Source organism: Sceloporus undulatus, chromosome 7 (genome assembly GCF_019175285.1).
Source record: "Sceloporus undulatus isolate JIND9_A2432 ecotype Alabama chromosome 7, SceUnd_v1.1, whole genome shotgun sequence".
NCBI classification, from domain to species: domain Eukaryota; kingdom Metazoa; phylum Chordata; class Lepidosauria; order Squamata; family Phrynosomatidae; genus Sceloporus; species Sceloporus undulatus.
In genome coordinates this window covers 19,216,261-19,234,431 of record NC_056528.1, presented here as the reverse complement: position 1 = coordinate 19,234,431, position 18,171 = coordinate 19,216,261, and the positions used below count along the sequence as shown (strand labels likewise).

The 18,171-nt window shown below is 42.4% G+C and overlaps 1 protein-coding gene across 2 annotated transcripts in view; it reads right to left on the bottom strand.

Moving 5' to 3' along the window:
* Nucleotides 1-2,065: 2,065 nt before the first annotated feature.
* Nucleotides 2,066-18,171, bottom strand: part of OLFM1 (olfactomedin 1) — a 56,943-nt gene continuing 40,837 nt past the window's right edge. For both annotated transcript variants that reach the window (XM_042479397.1, XM_042479396.1), the window contains exons 3-6: nt 15,514-15,669; nt 12,478-12,697; nt 6,254-6,360; nt 2,066-3,707 (exon numbers count right to left, since the gene is read on the bottom strand). In XM_042479397.1, coding sequence (XP_042335331.1) covers nt 3,033-3,707; nt 6,254-6,360; nt 12,478-12,697; nt 15,514-15,669 — 1,158 coding nt within the window. In that variant the 3' untranslated portion in view covers nt 2,066-3,032. The remainder of the gene's footprint in view (nt 3,708-6,253; nt 6,361-12,477; nt 12,698-15,513; nt 15,670-18,171) is intronic.

The window sequence follows — 18,171 nt, the reverse complement described above, 5'->3', positions numbered from 1 at the left end:
AAAGCTATTGAAACATTTCAGTTTTCTTAGCAAGGTTTATTCAGAAGAGGTTTGCCATTGCCTTCTTCTGAGGCTGAGAGAGTGTGACTTGCTCAACTTCTCCCTCCTTCCCCTTTTTGCTGATCTGTTATACTGCTTACCAGACTGTGACAGTGAATTCCACAAGCTAACAACCATTGATTCCCTAGGGTACTTCTCACTGGACGTCTCGCATAGCTGAACATGGTTCTCCATCAGACCACCTCGAAAGATTTATGGGAAGTCAACTGACAGATGCAAGTGGATTGAAATGCTTCCAAGTCGGAGGAACAGCTGGTGCGCTGGAGGGGGATTGCTGTGTGCACTCTCATTATTATAATGCCATAACGATGCCTGGTAATTAAGGGCTGCCAGATTTTCTAGTGGAAAACAGACCTTTGTTCTTCAGAAAAAAAAAAAAAAAGGATTGGGGTTGGGGCATTTTGGACACCGACCAAGTCATCGCAAATTTCAACATGGCTCGAGCTGTACTTCTTAAAATCTTAAGAGTTGAGAAGGGCCACATCACATCTTTCTTAGCTTCAAATAGCCTTTCGTTCTGTTATTTCAGATCCTACACTGGAGATAAGACTAGAAGAAGTTTGCAATTGTAGACCAAATTTGGCTCAAGGTCTAGGGGTCCCCCATCCCTGCATTACTTCCTACTAGTGCAAACGGATTGGAAAACCCAACTATAACACTCCTGAAGGGTGTCCATCCAACCTCTGTTTAAAGACCTCCAAAAATGGAGTCCATACTGTACTTATCTGGGGAAGTCTACTCTACTGTCAATTAGTTCCTATAGTAATATATAGGTGGAATCATTTTCTTATAATTTGGATCCCTTGGTTCACATTTTAGTCTCCCTGGGGAGAGGGAAAACAAGCGTTCTCGTCTTCTGACCAACTGTCGAACAGCTTTTACTATCAGGGTCTTCCTAATGTTTAGGTGGAATCTCTTTTCCTGGAGTTTGAATCCACTGAATCTGTGTCCTAGTCTCCAGAGTAGCAGAAAACAAGCTTGCTCCATTCTCAATATGTCATCCTTTCAAATATTTAGATATGGCGGTCATGTCACCCCTCAGACTTCTCTTCAACAAACTAAACCTATCCATCTCCATAAGCCATGCCCCACAAAGCTTGGTTTCCACACCTTTGATCATTTTGGTTGTCCTTCTTGGGACACATTCCAGCTTGTCAATACCCTTCTTGAAGTGTGGTGCCCAGAACTGGACACAATATTCCAGGTGAGGCCTGACCAAAAGCAGATTAGAGTGGCACTACTATCTCCCTTAATCTGGACACTTTGCTCTTAAAAGCAAGGTTTAACTACACTGGCAATGGTGGTGAGAAGGAGCTTTGACTATCTATCCATGGATTCGGCCACTCATGGCGTGAAAATATCTTAGTCCCATCCCCAGCTAACCTTTGAGTTGTTCACCATTTTATATAAGGGATATAATTTTACTACACTATTGTATATAATGGGAGTTGGGTATCCACACATTTTGGTATCCGTGGGAGGCAGGGGGTTTCTGGAAGCAAAATCCAGAACATATGAAGTTTTAACTCCGAAGAAGAGGACATGTTTAGGAAAAGGAGGGTGTGTGATAACCATAATTTTTGTTGGTTTCTGAATTTTCATCCTCTATCTTTCCAGCTCCTCCATGAAACCGACTGGGTGACCTTTGGAAAGTCACATTCTCTCAGGAGGAAGGCAATGGCAAAGCTCTTCTGAACAAATCTTGCCAAGAACAGCTTCGTCTTAGAGTTGCCATAAGTCGAAGGTAACTTGAAGGCACACAACAACAAAATCTTTCACAAGTGAATATGCGTAGGAACCAGCATCCATCCTAGTGTGAGGAGTCTAGGAAACCAGGGGTTTAATCCGGCTGAGCCTTGAAACCCTGTGGGTCACCTTGGACAAGTTACACTTTCTCAGCCTTGGAGGAAGGCACTGGCAAACCTCCTTGGAAGAAATCTTGTCAAGAAACCTCTAAATCTGAGTTGCTTGAAAGGTACATAACATGTAGAAGGTGAATGCTACGTCGGTTTTTAAAGATATGAAACCTTCATTTATTAACCCAAATGACATCATTTCCATTTACAACATTCATTGCATAAACTTGGACATACAAAGTTTTTTTTTGTTTTTTCCACCTCTGATTAATAACAGACATACAATGTACAAGATATTGGCTGGATACATGTTTAAACAAATATTTGGGTACAACGACTTGTCCATAATACATACTTTTTTTTCATTTATTTTTTCGTTTTTGTATTTTATAGCTACTAAAGACACAGATCCATTAGCTACTTTGGGTCTCGGAACAATTAATCTAAAGGTGACATAAAACACAGAGAAAAGAGACGGGGAAGGGACTAGTAGCTAGCTGCAATGGAATACAATCTTCATCCATAACCCCTTTTTTTATTATGGAAAACCAGACACGGCCCGTCAACTTCGTATATCCAATACAGCCCACACATCCATCATCGCTGGCTGTGATGTAGGAAATGTCCATGCAACACACCAAAAAAGAGTGGCTGGGGTGGGTGAGAGAGAATTGTGTGTCCCTACCCATCCCAATGATAAATTTCCCAACAGTCATTGCCTTAACGTTGTACTTTGTAACTACAGCTTTGCTATTGGAACGTAAGGAGAGGAAAAACAAAACACCCCCCTCCCAACCCCTGAAAAAAAAAACCCACAACAACAACCGAAAAGTGGTCTGTCAAGTGCAGTTCCAGCTGCAAATGAGTGCTCTGTTTTATTGGATTATTTCCCCCCCTGTTTTCAGTAATGCAAGTTGGAAATTTTGCTGGAGAGATGAGCGCCCACCTCGCTGGTTTGTCAGTCCTGACTCTCACTCGGTTATTTTGGCAGCTGCTCTGTTTCTGTATTTTCAAATCTATTTCGTGTGATGTATCTGGGAATCCTTTCTGTTGTCCGCCAGGTTTCTTGCTTCGTCAAACAACATTCAGTTCTGTCTCCAGACCCCCCAAAATGGACTACAACTCGTCAGATCTGACAACATGGAAGAGGGTGACGTTGTAAAGTATTTGATGACCATTGTTCCACGCGTAGAGAGCTCTGTCTTTCGGGTTGTAGTCCAACATAGAAATGTGGGAGTATTTGTTTAAGAAGGGGATATCTATATATTCATAAGTGGAGGTGTTGGTCTGAAAAGCATAGGTCACCTTAGTTCCTCCAGAATAACCATTGGTGACGTATAAAGTGCCACAGATGATGAAGCCTTCCCCGGCGCTGCGTTTTGGGTAACTGGTGTTCCAAGTCTGGATGCTCTGCAAGGTATTGGGGTCCAACTTGCTGATAACAATGTTCCCCGCGTTTTGGTTGGTGGCATAGACAGCCCACAAGCCGTTCTCATCCACCATGAGGTCAATGTCCGAATGGCCACCCCAGGCGTAATGATAGACGTTGTTGTAGCCAGCATAATCCAAGCTGCGGGTTTTGAGGATGGTCTCAGTTTTCAAGTCAAACTTGATGATTATGTGGCTTTGGTATTTGTTGAAATAAATCGAGCCATTGTAGACCACTTGACCGGTTCCGGACCAGGGGTGGGGGAGGCGGTGGGAGGTGAAGTTGTCTGTGTTCATAAAATCGGACATGGATTTGTACTCCCGGACAAAACGGTTGTTGTGATAGCTGTCCATATACCAGACCTGTAGGGAAGAAACAAAAGATACGCAAAAATCAGAAAACAAGCCATCCCCTGTGGTTTGTTCAGCAAATTGAGGTTTGTCAACATGGCAAAGCAAGGTTGAGCTTTGCAACCTCTCATTAACAGCACCACTTTGCTTTCCCTAAACCACTTCAAATGAAGTGGGTTTCTACAGAATCAGTTCACACACCCAGCAGTCGGTTATCTATTCTAGAGTATGGTAATCCAAAGCAAAGCAATCTAGTGATGGTTTTAAAAGAGGATTAGACAAATTCACAGAGTCTGTTATATATTTACAGATGACCTCCGGCTCTATTCAGTATCATCCTTCTGGTCATCTGAAGAATGCATATAGACTCTGTTTAAATCAAGGTGGGCAAACTGTGGCCCTCCAGAGGTTGCTGGATTGCAATTCCCAGCATCCTTCATCTTTGGCTTTGCTGGTTCAGGCTAATGGGAGTTGCGGTCCAACAACATCTGGAGGGCCACACATTCCCATCTCTGGTTTCAACCATCAGAGGGAGGAACACATAAAGGTCAAAGTCATCCTTCCATATTTGTACCCCTAGATATGTCCCAGGCTGGGGCTTTGGTACCCTGAATATCTCCCTGCTCTCTCTTTGTCCTGCCACCAACAGAACTATGGAAAATAGATATAAATACAATATAAATTAAAAATTATAAGCTCCCTTTCTTTCTTACCAAGCTGTTCGGCTGATTTTGGCGGCAAAAGTCTAGGCTATGTTTCTGCTTGGGACTTAGGCTTTCATAAATGGCTTTATGGGTGCACAAAACTGAACTGAGTAGTTTTGCAATGTCTGTATTCACCCAGTGGCTCTCATGATGTTGGAAAGTATGGAAAGCCATTGTGTAATGGTGTAAGAACTGATACATCATGGGTAACTGGGAACATTGGGGTACTACCTGATGTGGATCCAGTCCCTGGCTGAGAGGTTCCAGAATACAACTGTAGTATCTGTTGTGCATCAGAAGTGCTCAATGTACAATGGAAGTGCCCACTGTGCATTGGAACATTCTTATAAATGCCAAGTTGCACATCTTCTCAATTCACTGACAAGGTTTCCATACATTTCTGCATTGTAGTTACAGAATGGTGTAGTAGTTTGAGCATTGGAAGACCAGGGTTCGAATCCCAGCTTGGCCATGAAAACCTTTGGTGACTTTGGGCAAGTCCCACTCTCTCGGCCTCAGAAAATGGCGATGGCAAATCCCCTCAGAAGAAACTTGCCAAAAAAGTCCTGTGATAGGGTCTCCTTGGGGTTCACCATAATTTGGAAACGACTTGAAGGCACACAACAACAACAAAGGGCCCAAACAGACAGGCCAAAAGAAAGCTGCTTTGGGTCACTTTGGAGGTATGCTGTTTAAATGATAAATGCATCTTAAGAGGCCAGAAGCTGCGCCAAAGCGGCACTCCAGTCCTTAGGACTGGAGCGTGGCTTTGGCACGGCTTCTGGCCTCTTAGGACACATCATTTAAATAGCATACCTCCGATGTGACCCGAAGCAGCTTTATTTTGGCCTGTTTGTTTGGGCTCAAAGTCACAAAATGTAAACTGTGATGTAGGATCTCTTTGAGGCTAATTTTTCTTTTTTCTTTGCCTTTTTTTCTTTTTAAGATACTTGTTTGCAGGAAGCAGACACAGCCGTTGAAAGAGTGTCCCAAATATTACTTTATGTATTACATTCTGCTCTTGCCCAATAAAAGAGTGAACATTGAAAGTTGACAGATCAGACGAGTCCGGTCTCTTGCGTAAACCGAGGCCGTGCGACTCTGTCGTGCAACACTGCTCAGCAAAATGATTTGATCTTTGGATATTACAAGGTACAATAGCAAGGGATGCGTCACTTCACAGATGCCTGCCAGTCTCCTTCCCCTTCTCCTCTGCCTTTTTGGAAAGGGAAAAGAAAACACCTCCCCTTCCTTTCAACAGTCTCCTGCCACCATGATCCTCCCTCCTCCTGCTCTCACTTTCTTGAGATTGGTTGCAGCAGCAACGGAGATGAAAAGAATTTCCCCTTTTGATTATCACTTTGGAATTGCGTTAGAGAAAAGACAAGGAAAGATTGCCTGGGTGGAAGGCAGCAAAATAAGGCAGCTTTGGTACTTTACATAAAGATGACTGTATAATGCCAGAGATCTCGCCTCTCTCTATAAGATAGAACTGTTGGATAAGACCAAAAAGATTGCTTCTTCTTTTTTTTGGAGGGGGGCATGTAATAGAATTAAAAGGGCCATTTTTCGTTTGGGCACAACATCTTCAAAGGAGGCATAGTGTCCGGGAAGCAAGTCTGCATCTCCAAAAGCAATAGTTTTGGGGTGAAATTCTTGAAGGATTTTGAGCAAAGGGTTTTGATCAAAACAGAAAACTCTTGTGGAAGTCGCTAGCTACCATTGTCCATGACATTGTAGTTGCCCTAATAAAGGTATTAACCAATTCTGATCGGCTTTTTATTTCTTAGTAGGAAAAAAGGCAGCAACCACAGGAACACAGCAATAGATACACTCTGGGTTCAGTGATCTTACCTTGTTTTCACCTTCCGGTGCCAATGGGTCCGTCATCCATGAGCCAAATCTTGATCCGGATGTCTTTACTGTGATTGGATCACTTATTGCTGTCAATTTCCCGCAGGCTGCAAAAGAGTGGGATGCAATGAAACCAAGGAAACCAAGTGATGGAGTGTGCCCTTCTTCCCAAACCAGAAATTACTATGATTTTAAAAATTTCTTTCAATCATGTTTTTTTGTAGAGCATGTCGGAAAGCAGCAGCAATGGCCAGTGCCATTTCCTACATTACTGACACCCCTTGTGAATGGGAACGTTCATTTACACTAATGGGAAATAGTTTTTGCACCCTTGACAATATTCAGATTAGCTACTTCTGTTGTTTGTTGTTGAATTTGCTGTGTGTGTCTCTCTGTGTGTGTGTGACAGAGTGAAAGAGATAGAGATATTTCAATCCTTTTTTCTGGGGGTGGGGGACTATGTGAACATTTCAGGTATTTGAAGTGCCCTTAATGGAGAGGCCTGCAAAAATTTAAGAAGCATGCCCACAGGGATTAGGGAATTTATAATAAATGAGACATGTTTTAAGGCTGCTTTTCTTTGTTTTCTGCTCAATTGGCACCAGTGTCACAAAATGCACAGTAAGACAGGTGGATGATGGATGAAGAGCAAAGAATACCCATGGTCTAGCTTCCAGGCATACCCCTTTCATTTCAATATAAAACTGATATCAAAAGGGATGTCTGAGGCATGTCGCCGCGAGGGCATTCTTAGTGTGGGGAAACTTGCCATGCCATTTAAGTTGATCCTGGACCATATTTGGGGATCAGGGAGGCTCAGCATGGGGGAAGCACTAGAGCATGTAGCCAAGGATAGATCGATCAAGATTGCAACCTGTCTAATCCCTTCACTGATAGGAGTGATGATAGCAATCGATCTTGTGTTTACAAATGAACAACATCCAAGACCACTTCCCTCTGGAAGCAATACTCCTTTGTCCAGAGATATTTGCACGGATTGTCTGGCCATTCACAATTTCCCTTCCCATTCTTCTCTCCTGGAAAATAAACTTTAACCCCAAATTCAGCCCTGGAACAGGTTTTACCCTATCAGCATGCCTGCTTAGGCACCACCAATTTGATCGATACGTTGCCTGTTAAGTCAGACAAGCTCTCTGTCCATAACTTGCCTGACTCTTCGGCATTCCTGGCCAAGCTACTATCCTCAGGCAGCTCGCTGAGCCACTTCGAACTCATGGTGTCCCCCCGTTTGGAGCTCTGCATTTGGAATTGGTACAGTATCACCCTGAGCATTCCCTGAAGTCACTGTCTGCTACCACCTTTCATTTCCTTAGTTCTTGAATGTATGCGTGAGTGAGTGTCTTTGTGTGAGTGGTTTCACAATGTCCATGCTCACTTGGGGTCTTCTGTGATGTTACAACACATGGACATCCGTTGCACAATGATGCACCATGGCCCAATGCAAAATAGGAGCAAATGCACATTGGGATGCTCTCTGATGTGCATCTGGACACCAGCTAATAAGTGCCAGAGCAGCTCAGGAGTGCCTGATGTGCATTAGAAATGCCCAATAAGCATCACAAGTGCCTGATGGGCATTAGAGCCCTCTTTTTTTAGTGCCAAATTGCACAGTCTTACATTTAGCAATAAAGTTTCATTGTGCAACATATTATATATACATTCATGTAGTTCCAAAAACATGGACTGTGCTGTAGGATCTTGGCCAGTGGCAATGTTGTCATGATCAAGCACCCTGGGATTCACCTCTGGCATGACCTGGAGACCAAGGAGATTATCACATTACTAATAAACCCGATTTACCTCTTCCGAGTTACATTCGAATTTGGGATGCAGCCGGGTATTATCGCATGGATTTTGCCACCGTTGCTGCTTCCTGATTGCATTCAGGCAAAAATCTGGCTAAAATCCACCCTCAGCTGACCGATTTGCAAAGCCAAGAATCTCCCAAAAGTGAAAAGTGGCTGGTTGAAGGCAGATTTTAGCTGGAGTTTTGCCTGGATGCAGTTGGGAGGCAGCAACAGTGGCAAGATCCATGTGATAATACCCAGTTGCAACCTGAATTTGAATGTAACTCGGAAGAGGTAAATCGGGTTTATTAGCAATGTGATAAGCTCCCAAACCAGCTCTGAAAGTCCTTCAATGGGTTGTATCCATTCAAAGAAAGGCTTAGTTGGCTTTGCATGCTGCATTCTGAAATGCAATAGACCTTGCTATTAGGCTGTGCTAGTGTTCTTTGTTATTCCATAGCGAGTTTTTATTTTAGCATGCGCTTTCGTGGATATAAACCCCCTTCTTCCTGAAAGCCCATGCTAAAATGAAAACCAGTTAGTCTTAAAGGTGTTGCTATATTCTTTTATTCCACCTGCCCCTTCCCATTCTCCTTTTTACACCGCAAGAGACTAACGTGGCTATTTATTTGAAAACATAGCCAGTGATGTGGCCAGTGTTTCTTTCTTCCCTCCCTCTGTGGTTCTAATTAAAGCTAATTGATCTGAGCGCTGTCAGATGCTTCGGAGTCTTCTGCCCCCCTTAATGAGAGAACCAGCATCGTAATAATGCCCTTCAGAAAGGGAGCTCTTTTGAAAACAGCTGGATGGCTGGCAGTGCCAAGGAACAAACAAGGATGGTTGACAGCAGCCAGCCTGTTTGTCATGGAGATGAGGAGAAGTTGGCTGGACTCCACCACAGTTCAGGGAAGGTTAGGGGTTTCAGAGATTTGCACGCCAGGGATGGCCAGAAGCTTCCATGTCAGTGGCACAATTAATCCATTCTGGGTCTTAGTCTTGAATTGGGGCTAGGATATAATACATTGCATAGCTCCTTTATAAACACGTTGTGGATTCGCATTACTTTTCCTATTCAAGCCATTGGTCACCCTTGTGGTGCCCTCTGTTGAAAATGCCTTTGCTAGATTTCCATAGTGAATATTCTCCAGACATGCCCTGAACATCTATCTATCTATCTATCTATCTATCTATCTATCTATCTATCTATCTATCTATCTATCTATCTATCTATCTTTGAGCTAGTATGGTGTGGTTTGAGCACTTGACTATCATCTATCATCCATCCATCTGAATACATATTTATCCTAACTCAGTTTTTTTTTTTTAGCCAGTTGTTATGGTATAAAGATTAAAGTTAGCACAAGCGGCCCTGAGAGACACATTTCTGGAGAGAAGATAAGTGGATGAATTTGGTATATGTGTGTGTGTGAGAGATTTCAATCCCCCCCCATGCTTTTTTTTGATGATTTGTATGAAAATTTCATCTCATAGAAGTGTCTTTTATTGGGAAGCCTGCAAAATTTGGTGCTGGTCTCTGGCATTCAGTTTGTCACTGTTATTGCTCAGACATGGAAACCCATGTCTGTCTTGGTGGACGGTGTACCCTCCTTCTTTGGAAGGGTTTAAACAGATGTGGGATGATCATCTTTTAGGGGTGCTTTTGTTGTAAATTCTTGCATGCCAGGAGGCTGGGCTAAGGTGGTTCTTGTGATCCCTTCCAACCCTAAGATTTTGTGATTCTATGATGTACTCTGACTGGAAGAAACAATCCAGCAGAACATTACTTGGCACCTGCTCCTTCAAGAATAACTAGAAAAACTGCCAGGGATTGAATTTGGGATTTGTCTCTCATGTAGAATATGTTGATCCACTTCCTCTGAGCTATGAATGTCACTGCCATGTTTGGTTTTCTCCTTTAATTCTGTCTTGTTCGTTCAGTTTAAAGTGTTTCTTTCCCTGAAGCTTAGGAACAACATTATTGCTTGCAAATAAGCCCTATTAGGAACAATTGAGGGAGCTGAGTAAAGAAGACTCTGAAGTGGCATGATGGTCATCTCAAAGTATCTGAAGGGCCCCATGTGGAAGATGAAGGTAAGCTTGTTTTCTGCTACTATAGAGCGTAGGACTTAAACCAAGGGTTTTAAATGGAAAGGAAGGAGATTTCAACAAAACATTAGAAAGGACTCAGAGACATATCCATGTTAGTCTGGAGTATCAATGTGAAAAGGGATCTTGCAGCACCTTTGAGACTAACCGTGCAAAAGAAGTTGTAGGATGAGATTTCATAGACTTGCATCTGAGGAAGTAGACCTAGTCTACAAAAGCTCATGCTACAACTTTGTTCCCACAGTTAGTCTCAAAGGTGTAGCAAGATGCCTTTGCATAAGGAAAGATTGTTTGATAATGGAATCGACTTCTTTGGAAGTTTGGAAGCAGAGATTGGAAGGCCATCTCTTAGGGATGTTTTAGCTGACGATTTACTGCATCAACAGGGCTTTGGATAGGATGACTCTTGTGGGTCCCTTGTGTTTCCTTCCAGTTCTGTGATTCCATCCATATTTCCATCTACTCATCCATTTATTTATTTATATCTCACTTTCTTCCCAGAGTTGGGACTCGATGAAATCAAGGTGCCACTTCTGGGCATCATTCAAAACTGTGAGCCATCAAAACCCAATGACCAAAGTGGCCACTCTGGAACATCTGAAGTGAGGTATTGAATATATGGTGTAGTGGTTTGAACATTGGACTACAACTCTGGAGATCAGGGTTCAATTCCTTGCTTGGCTATGGCCACCCATTAGGTGAACTTGGACGAGTCACACATCCCCAGAAAACCCCAAGATCAGTTTCAGCTTAAGGGTCACTATAAATTGTAAATGACTTGAAGGAACACAACAACAAATAGAATACACTGACATAGCAGTAAATGGTAGTGGGTACCTGGGACTACTCATAAAAAGAATGTACTTGACTTGTGAATGTAAAATCACTGGTTGGTCCAACCTAGACCAGGCCCATGGAATCAATGCGATCTATTTATGTGTTGACTCAGCATTTCACCATTGATTCAATGGATCTACCCTAGTTAGAACTGATAGGATTTCTATTCAGTGGCCTGGGAATAACATATTACAAATGTTACATACCATCCATTCTTTCTCCAGGACTCAAGCCAATGTGTCATGCTGCACTTTGAACAGTGGAACCAACTGTGTTATTTTCAGATGGGTCTCACTGGAGTAAAGACCTCCTTGCTCAAACTGTTTGCTTTAGAAACCTGAATCACATAGTACTTGGGCCTGTTTCTTTCCTGTCTTTCAGGCTGAGTAAATAAGAAAAGGGACCTCTGAGGTTGTGCAGAGTGTCTCTCAAGGAGTTGCCATTAGTGTTCCCAAATGTTTGTGTTTGGTGTAACTTCTTCCCTTCCTTCTCACTCCCACCCTTTGTTGGTTAGCTCACCCATATTTGTGGGAACCCACCCACACCCACACCATGCAAAATACTATATCTTGAATTACTTTGAAGTGCTTCTCCATTTCAAAAGTGCCTTGTGTTCATCTGGCAAAGTGGGATGAGGTAAGGGAGTGTGAACACTCAGGAAACAACCAACCTGCAACCACTAAACTTCATCAAGATGCAGGGACAATGGGGATTTTTGTTTGGACTGGCTATGGTTTCTGGTCTAAGTGTGTATAGTGTTTCTGAAAAAGTGATGGAATATCTCCATCCGTATGGAAATGGCACTTTCTGACCTGGCAATATTCCCCATAAACCCAGATATGTGGGACTTTGGTCTCGATCCAATTCTTCATCCCAACCAGAGAAGACATTTTGAATCACTGGGACTTACATAAGTGTTAACTTATTGAATTCCTAGATTTAATCTGTCTACTCTAGCTATAACAGGGTGGTCAATGTGTGGCCCTCCAGATATTACTGAGCTGACGTTCTGATCTCCCCTCACTGTTGGTGCTGCCTTCTAGGAGCTGCTGGGAGTTGCAATCCAACAACAATTTGAGGGCTGCGTGATTCCCACCCCTGGATTTAGGCCTCAGCGAATGCAACTCTTTGTGGGCATTTTCACCTAGTCTTCCATCATATGCTCCAAGGTTGAAGCCCTGAGCTTGGAAAAGTTACCTCTTGGACAATAACTCTCAGAATGCCCATGCTGACTGGAGTGATCCTGAGAGTGGTCATCCATGAAAAGTAATTCTCCAAACCTTTGGTTGAACCCCAGGCATTGAAAGCAAGTGTTGGCTTTTGCCCTTGAGATGGGCTCAAACTGAGCTCTGGCGTTGTGGACTCCTGGACTTCAAGGAGGCACCTCTAGTGTCTTGTCATAGCAATGGAGTGAGAACGCACCACCTCGCCCCAGGGGTTGGTGCTTCTCCTTCCTCAGGTGTGCAAGCCTACCTAATTTTTGCATGCAAGCCCGCAGCCTCTCTTCAAGATTTGACACTCTGTTCTGTAGCTCTTCGTAGTCATAGGCGCCAATCTCCTCCTGGAGTTCGTTTAGAACTGACGTCAGATTCTGGACCTCCTCTTTAAACTGCAAAACCAATTTGGCATCGGCTTTGTACTCCTCCAGTACTGGGATCAAGGGCCTAAGCTCTTCCATTTTCGCTTTTATCGCCTGCAAGGTTAAAATAAGCTTGGTTTCAGTGCTTGGAGTGCAACATCTCTCACACCCCTGCCTGCCTTGCCTGCGTTCCTGGCTGCTATTTGTTTGGGGATGGGCCTTGTCTTCACCCACATCATAATGACCATCATTATTATTAATATTATTACTGCTTGTTGAAGGGGGAGGTTTTGTATTTTTTTTAAAATGTGCAAAGGATATATAAATATATCTATATTTATATCAAATGGTATAATATTAAACAGTCCGAAGAACACCATCTTATTTGGGAAAAAGGCCTTTATTTAGAATTTTTTTTTTCGTTTTTAGAATGCAACATCTTAAGGTTACATGCTTCGGTCACATACACAAATTCTTTGTTTTTTTTTCTTTTCCATAAATTAATCATAATAATAGTAATAATAATAATAATAATAACCAATGCATCGACAAGGAGTTCAAAAAACTAGTGATGAAATGCGTCTCTACAGTTATCATGCAAAGGAAGAGCTCTCGGTGGGGCGGTGCCGTGAAATGGTGCGAAAATTGAAAACGAGGAAAGAAAAGAAGGAAAAAGGTAAAAAAAGAAACGAGAAAACAAAGGAAAGAAACCAAAGGATGGTGGGGAAAGCTCTCTGCCCTCTGTTTTTTGTTTTTCATGGTTACATGTGTGGGGGGGATGAACTGCTTCTTCAGCCAGTGCGACATTGTAAAAATTTCGTTTAAGTTAGCCCTGCAAGCAAGAAAATGAGACACTGTTGGAGAGCTAGCTCACTAACCTGTCTTAAGACAGACAACAGCTATCAATACATTTCTTAATTATTATTTTTTAAAAGAATGGGAAAGATATTAAAAATTATAGTTTAAACGATAGACCCGGACTCTTCCAGTGGCATCTGCTTTGAAACAAGAGTGCAATCTGAACTCGCCAAGGTGGCGGAGGGCGACTGAGTTGAGACTAGGCTGGCTAAAGCTGGGTCGAATGCAAATCCCTCTTAACCAAGATAATTTCAATTCAATCCATTCAATCACTCTTTATTGCTTTTGATCAATGGCCATTGCAAAGCAAGATAATTTAGAAATTACCTAGGACTCCTCTAAAGAAGAGTCAGCCTTTCCTTGGACTGATCGGATGTTTGCATGGCAGGGGGTTGGATTTGATGGCTCTTGAGGTCTCTTCCAACTCTATGATTCCACGATCTTTGCTCGTGCCACCCCTTCTTGACTCTCCCCACCCAGTTTTTCTTTCTCATTGACCTCAGGCAAAACAAAAGTCATGCCAGTAGATTCTTCTACTGTCTAGTCTCTGAGATCAGTCAACAGAAATGGATTATTAGGCAAACACAGTCATTCATCTAGGAGAAGGCCATTGTACTTTTGGCCTAACCTGCTCCAACTGCCACATCTTTGAGTTAGGATTGCACTGCTTCTCAGAAGCCAATACAAGCTGCGTCACAGTCTATGAATATTATTTCAGAACCCCTGTCCCCAATAGGTGTGACAAAGCTCATCTGTGTACAAGGGGCCAGAAAAATCATGTTGATGGCTTGGTAAGAGAGAGGACACTGGGGACTCTGTGGTTTGTATTCTTATGCTCACAAGTACATCTGTGTACAAATATCCACCGGAATCCAGAAACTCATATGTGAATTTTTGCACAGAAAAAGGTCTCCACTTATAACATTTCAGTGGGGGAAACATCAGATATATTATCTCCTGTTCGGAAAATACTGTTTCCTGTGCAAAAATAGTATGTCCTTCTTTGCACAGAATATGTCCTGAACTGCCCATAGTCTTCAAATATTGTGCAGTTTGCAAAGACTTTCTTGGAGGAAACAAGGAAAATGACTCATTGCCTCCTTTGAGAATGAAATTAGCAAAGAATTACATCCCTAGCTGAGAGGATGAAAGGGTTTTAATGCATTTTTTTTCTTTGGCTCCTTGGAGTCTTCTTATTGAAGCAATCGTCTTTTATTTTTTGCAAACAAGGTTGTTTTTTGGCACAGAAACACTAATGCTCTTTGGACAAGAGCCAATGTACAGGTTTCCATGTCAAAATGTTGTTGAGAGAGCAGTTTTTGCTGAGATCGCAAAAAGCTATAAGTAGTCTTTACATTTGCGGGAAGAGGGGCCAAATCCCATTCCCGAAGCCCACCTTACAGGATCACTAGACTCCTTGAAATGAAAAGATAATCCCAATTTTTAAAATGGTTCTCAACCATTGGACTTCCCTATGGTTTGGACTTGGACTCCTAGAAGCCTTAGTCAGGGTTGCCAATGGTCCGGGAAACTGGGAGCTGATGTTCAGCAACAGGACCAAAACTTGAGAACCATTGTGCTATGGAACCACTGAAAGCTACACATGTTTGAGGGACATGTTCAGAGCCTTAGAAGACCATGCCCAGCATGCTGCAAGTCAATTACAATGTAAAGTATCCTTATAACCATGTAAGTGTTCCTTACTCATATTTATGGTAATGATATTGTTGTCACGACCATAAATGCTCCTGGAATGCACCTTAAAACCCCAAATGATGTCACTTTGGGTGCTACAGCACAACATGAACAGTTCCTTCTGCCAGTTCTTTGTCGCACCATCATTCCCTGGCAGGAGAGAGCTGGTCATGCCATCCTGTTGTGCCCCACTAATGTTCTGGGTATTGTAGTCTGAAAAGTGGAACATCTCAAAGGTTAGGTTTTGGATTGACCCTCGCTTAAAGAAAGCTATGTTAAGAAAGAACTTGGTTCTTTCTTTTGACTGGCCAGGGACCAAGGTGGAATAGAAGATGAGAAGTCAGTAGAGTTATCAGCCCTGGGAGAAGCATCCTCACCTTGAACTGCCTTGCCAGATGTTGTTTGTGGCTCTCTTCCACCTGCTTGAACTTATTTTCCAGTCCTCTCATCTGGTTTTCCATTTTCTCGACGTACTGTAGATCCCGTTGGGTTCTCCGGTCCAACACCTCTATGGACTGGGACATGTTTTGTACCTGTTCAGAGAGTGAAGGGGGTTAGGGTAGGGATTGGGGAGACATAGAAAGAAAGAAAGAAAGAAAGAAAGAAAGAAAGAAAGAAAGAAAGAAAGGGGAAAAAAAGGACATAATATTGATAAAGGAGCCAATGGGTGTAAAAACAGCAGCAACAAAACAATTAGAAACATACATAATTCAACATAGGGGTAGCTGTGTCTTGTGATCTAATAGCATCATTAGGAATTCCAAAAGGGTGGAGAAATGGCTTTGGAGGCCACTTCTTTCATCATGGTTTTGGAAACAGTTAATTCCTAAGCAGCCTTAATGCCAATTCAAGTGGCGAGAGGCTGAGATCCTACATGAAGGTTGTGCAATGTAAATGTACTCATGTGGAGTTATGCATCAGTTGTGCTGTGCAACCCTTGTGTTGAATGGCAAAGTTCCCCAACTGAACCAAAGCACTGCAGTGTGAAGCCAAACATGCAAGACAATGCACAGTCCACCTCCACATGCAACGTGCAATGTTCTTCTAGGGGGGACATGCATTTGAATTCAATTTGCAAAGGTGCATAATGGACATTCATGCACAAGGGCAGTGCATGAGCAGCTCTACTTCTGCAACCTTGAACCGAATGCAGCTATACAAGATATGAACAGGATTCTTTTAAATTGTGAGATACTTTGAGTCTCAGTTTTTTTGTGGGGGGAGCAGGGCAGATTGTTTAAAACATGTTGGCTAGAATGCATGATCGCAGTTACAAAAGTGTAACCTAAAATTATGCATTTATAAGTGCTTCATATTCAAGATCTCTGCATACTACATTGTGTAGGGAATATATAGGAATGTAACCCTTGCACCAATCCTGCCTTACTGAGCAATGAGGAGTGTGTTTTCTTGTCAACCGGGATTGAGCAAACTGATGTTTTCAGTCTACTCTCGAAAGCAATCCCTGATGTAAGGAAGAGTTGTCATATACAACTATCAGAAGAGCCTCAGCACTCACCTCTCTGAAACTTAAAGGTATAGAAAAGGTCGTTTACCCCCTTTTCTCAATCTGTAAGTGATTTTATTTAGATAACGTCTATTGGTTTCAGTTTAAAAACCTATCCCTATTAGTTTGTGTCTGTTTACCAGTGTGTAGATATCAGTTACTGTGTAGTTCCTATGAATAAAAAAAGAAAGACTACTGCAATATTGATCCAAATCAAGATCCCGGGAATGGATGTCATCATCATCATCATCATCTCATTTGAATCTCTTGAATCAGTCTTCTAAATCAAGATTGGGGGAAGAGGGCCAGCAGATGTTACTTAGCTATGTCACTAAGGTAGTTAGTTACTATCTTAGAAACTATGCAGCTACCGTAGTTACGTAGCTAAGTATCTGATCTAGACTACTGGCTCCTTCTTTTGGGAAAGTGGCTATCCACAACCAGCCAGAGTCTCTTTTGACTAAGAAGGATGTTTCTGCTCTGATATGAATTATCCCCTTGTCATTTGCAGATGACAGTCATTGATTGCCAGGGCACACGGCAGGAATGTCAGTGACAAAAGAGCATCGCCAGGCAAGCGTCACGGACCCTCCTTGATGATTATGGCATTAATCGCTGGAACAGAAAGGCAGGTAGACAGGACCTGTATAAATGAACTGGTGATAAAATAAAACACACCCTGTGTTTTCTGAGTAGAGCCTAGCAACCCCGAAATCACCAGATCCTATTTAGTCTTGGAGGTTAAGCAGGGTCAGGCCTGGTTATTACTTAGATGGGAGACCACCAAGGAATATCAGGTGCTGTGGGCTATATTTAAGAGGAAGGTCATAGCAAATCATCTCTGGGTATTCCTTGCCTAAGGAAAATCTTATGAAATTCACAGGGCCACCATAAATCAACAGACAACTTGTGTGGTGTGTCTATTCCCAGTTGGCAAATTAGGACTATCATCCTCTGATCCAGTTAGGACATGATAGTTTGAATCCTGTTAGTCCCAACTAGAGTTGTCTAAGTCCCACAAAGAGTAGGCTGAGTCTCCTTATCCACAATTCCAAAATGTGAAATGTTCCAAAAAACTCTTCATGAGTCGCTGAGATACGACCTATTTGCTTTCTGATGATTCAATATATTCAAACCTTGTTCCATGCACACAATTGTTTAAAATATTCTATAATTCAAACAAAATATGAAACATAAATGAATTTCATGGTTAGACTTGGGCCCCATCTCCAAGATTATGTATCTGCAAATGTTCCAAAATCTGAAAAACTCCAAAAGCCAAAATACTTCTGGTCCTAAGGATTTCGGATTAGGGATTCTCAATCTGTATAGCATCCACAGGTATCTTTATGACAGATGGGAGGGACGTGAACCTATAGTTTATGTATTACCAACTCTGAGAATCTCAAATGGGTCTCTGTCTCTTCTCTGTTGTGAGGATAAGGCAAAGCCGAAGCTCCAAGGAGATACTCAGATACTTTTTTCAAGCCAGTGAAGTTGAAGGGAAAAACGATGTTTCCATATTCAT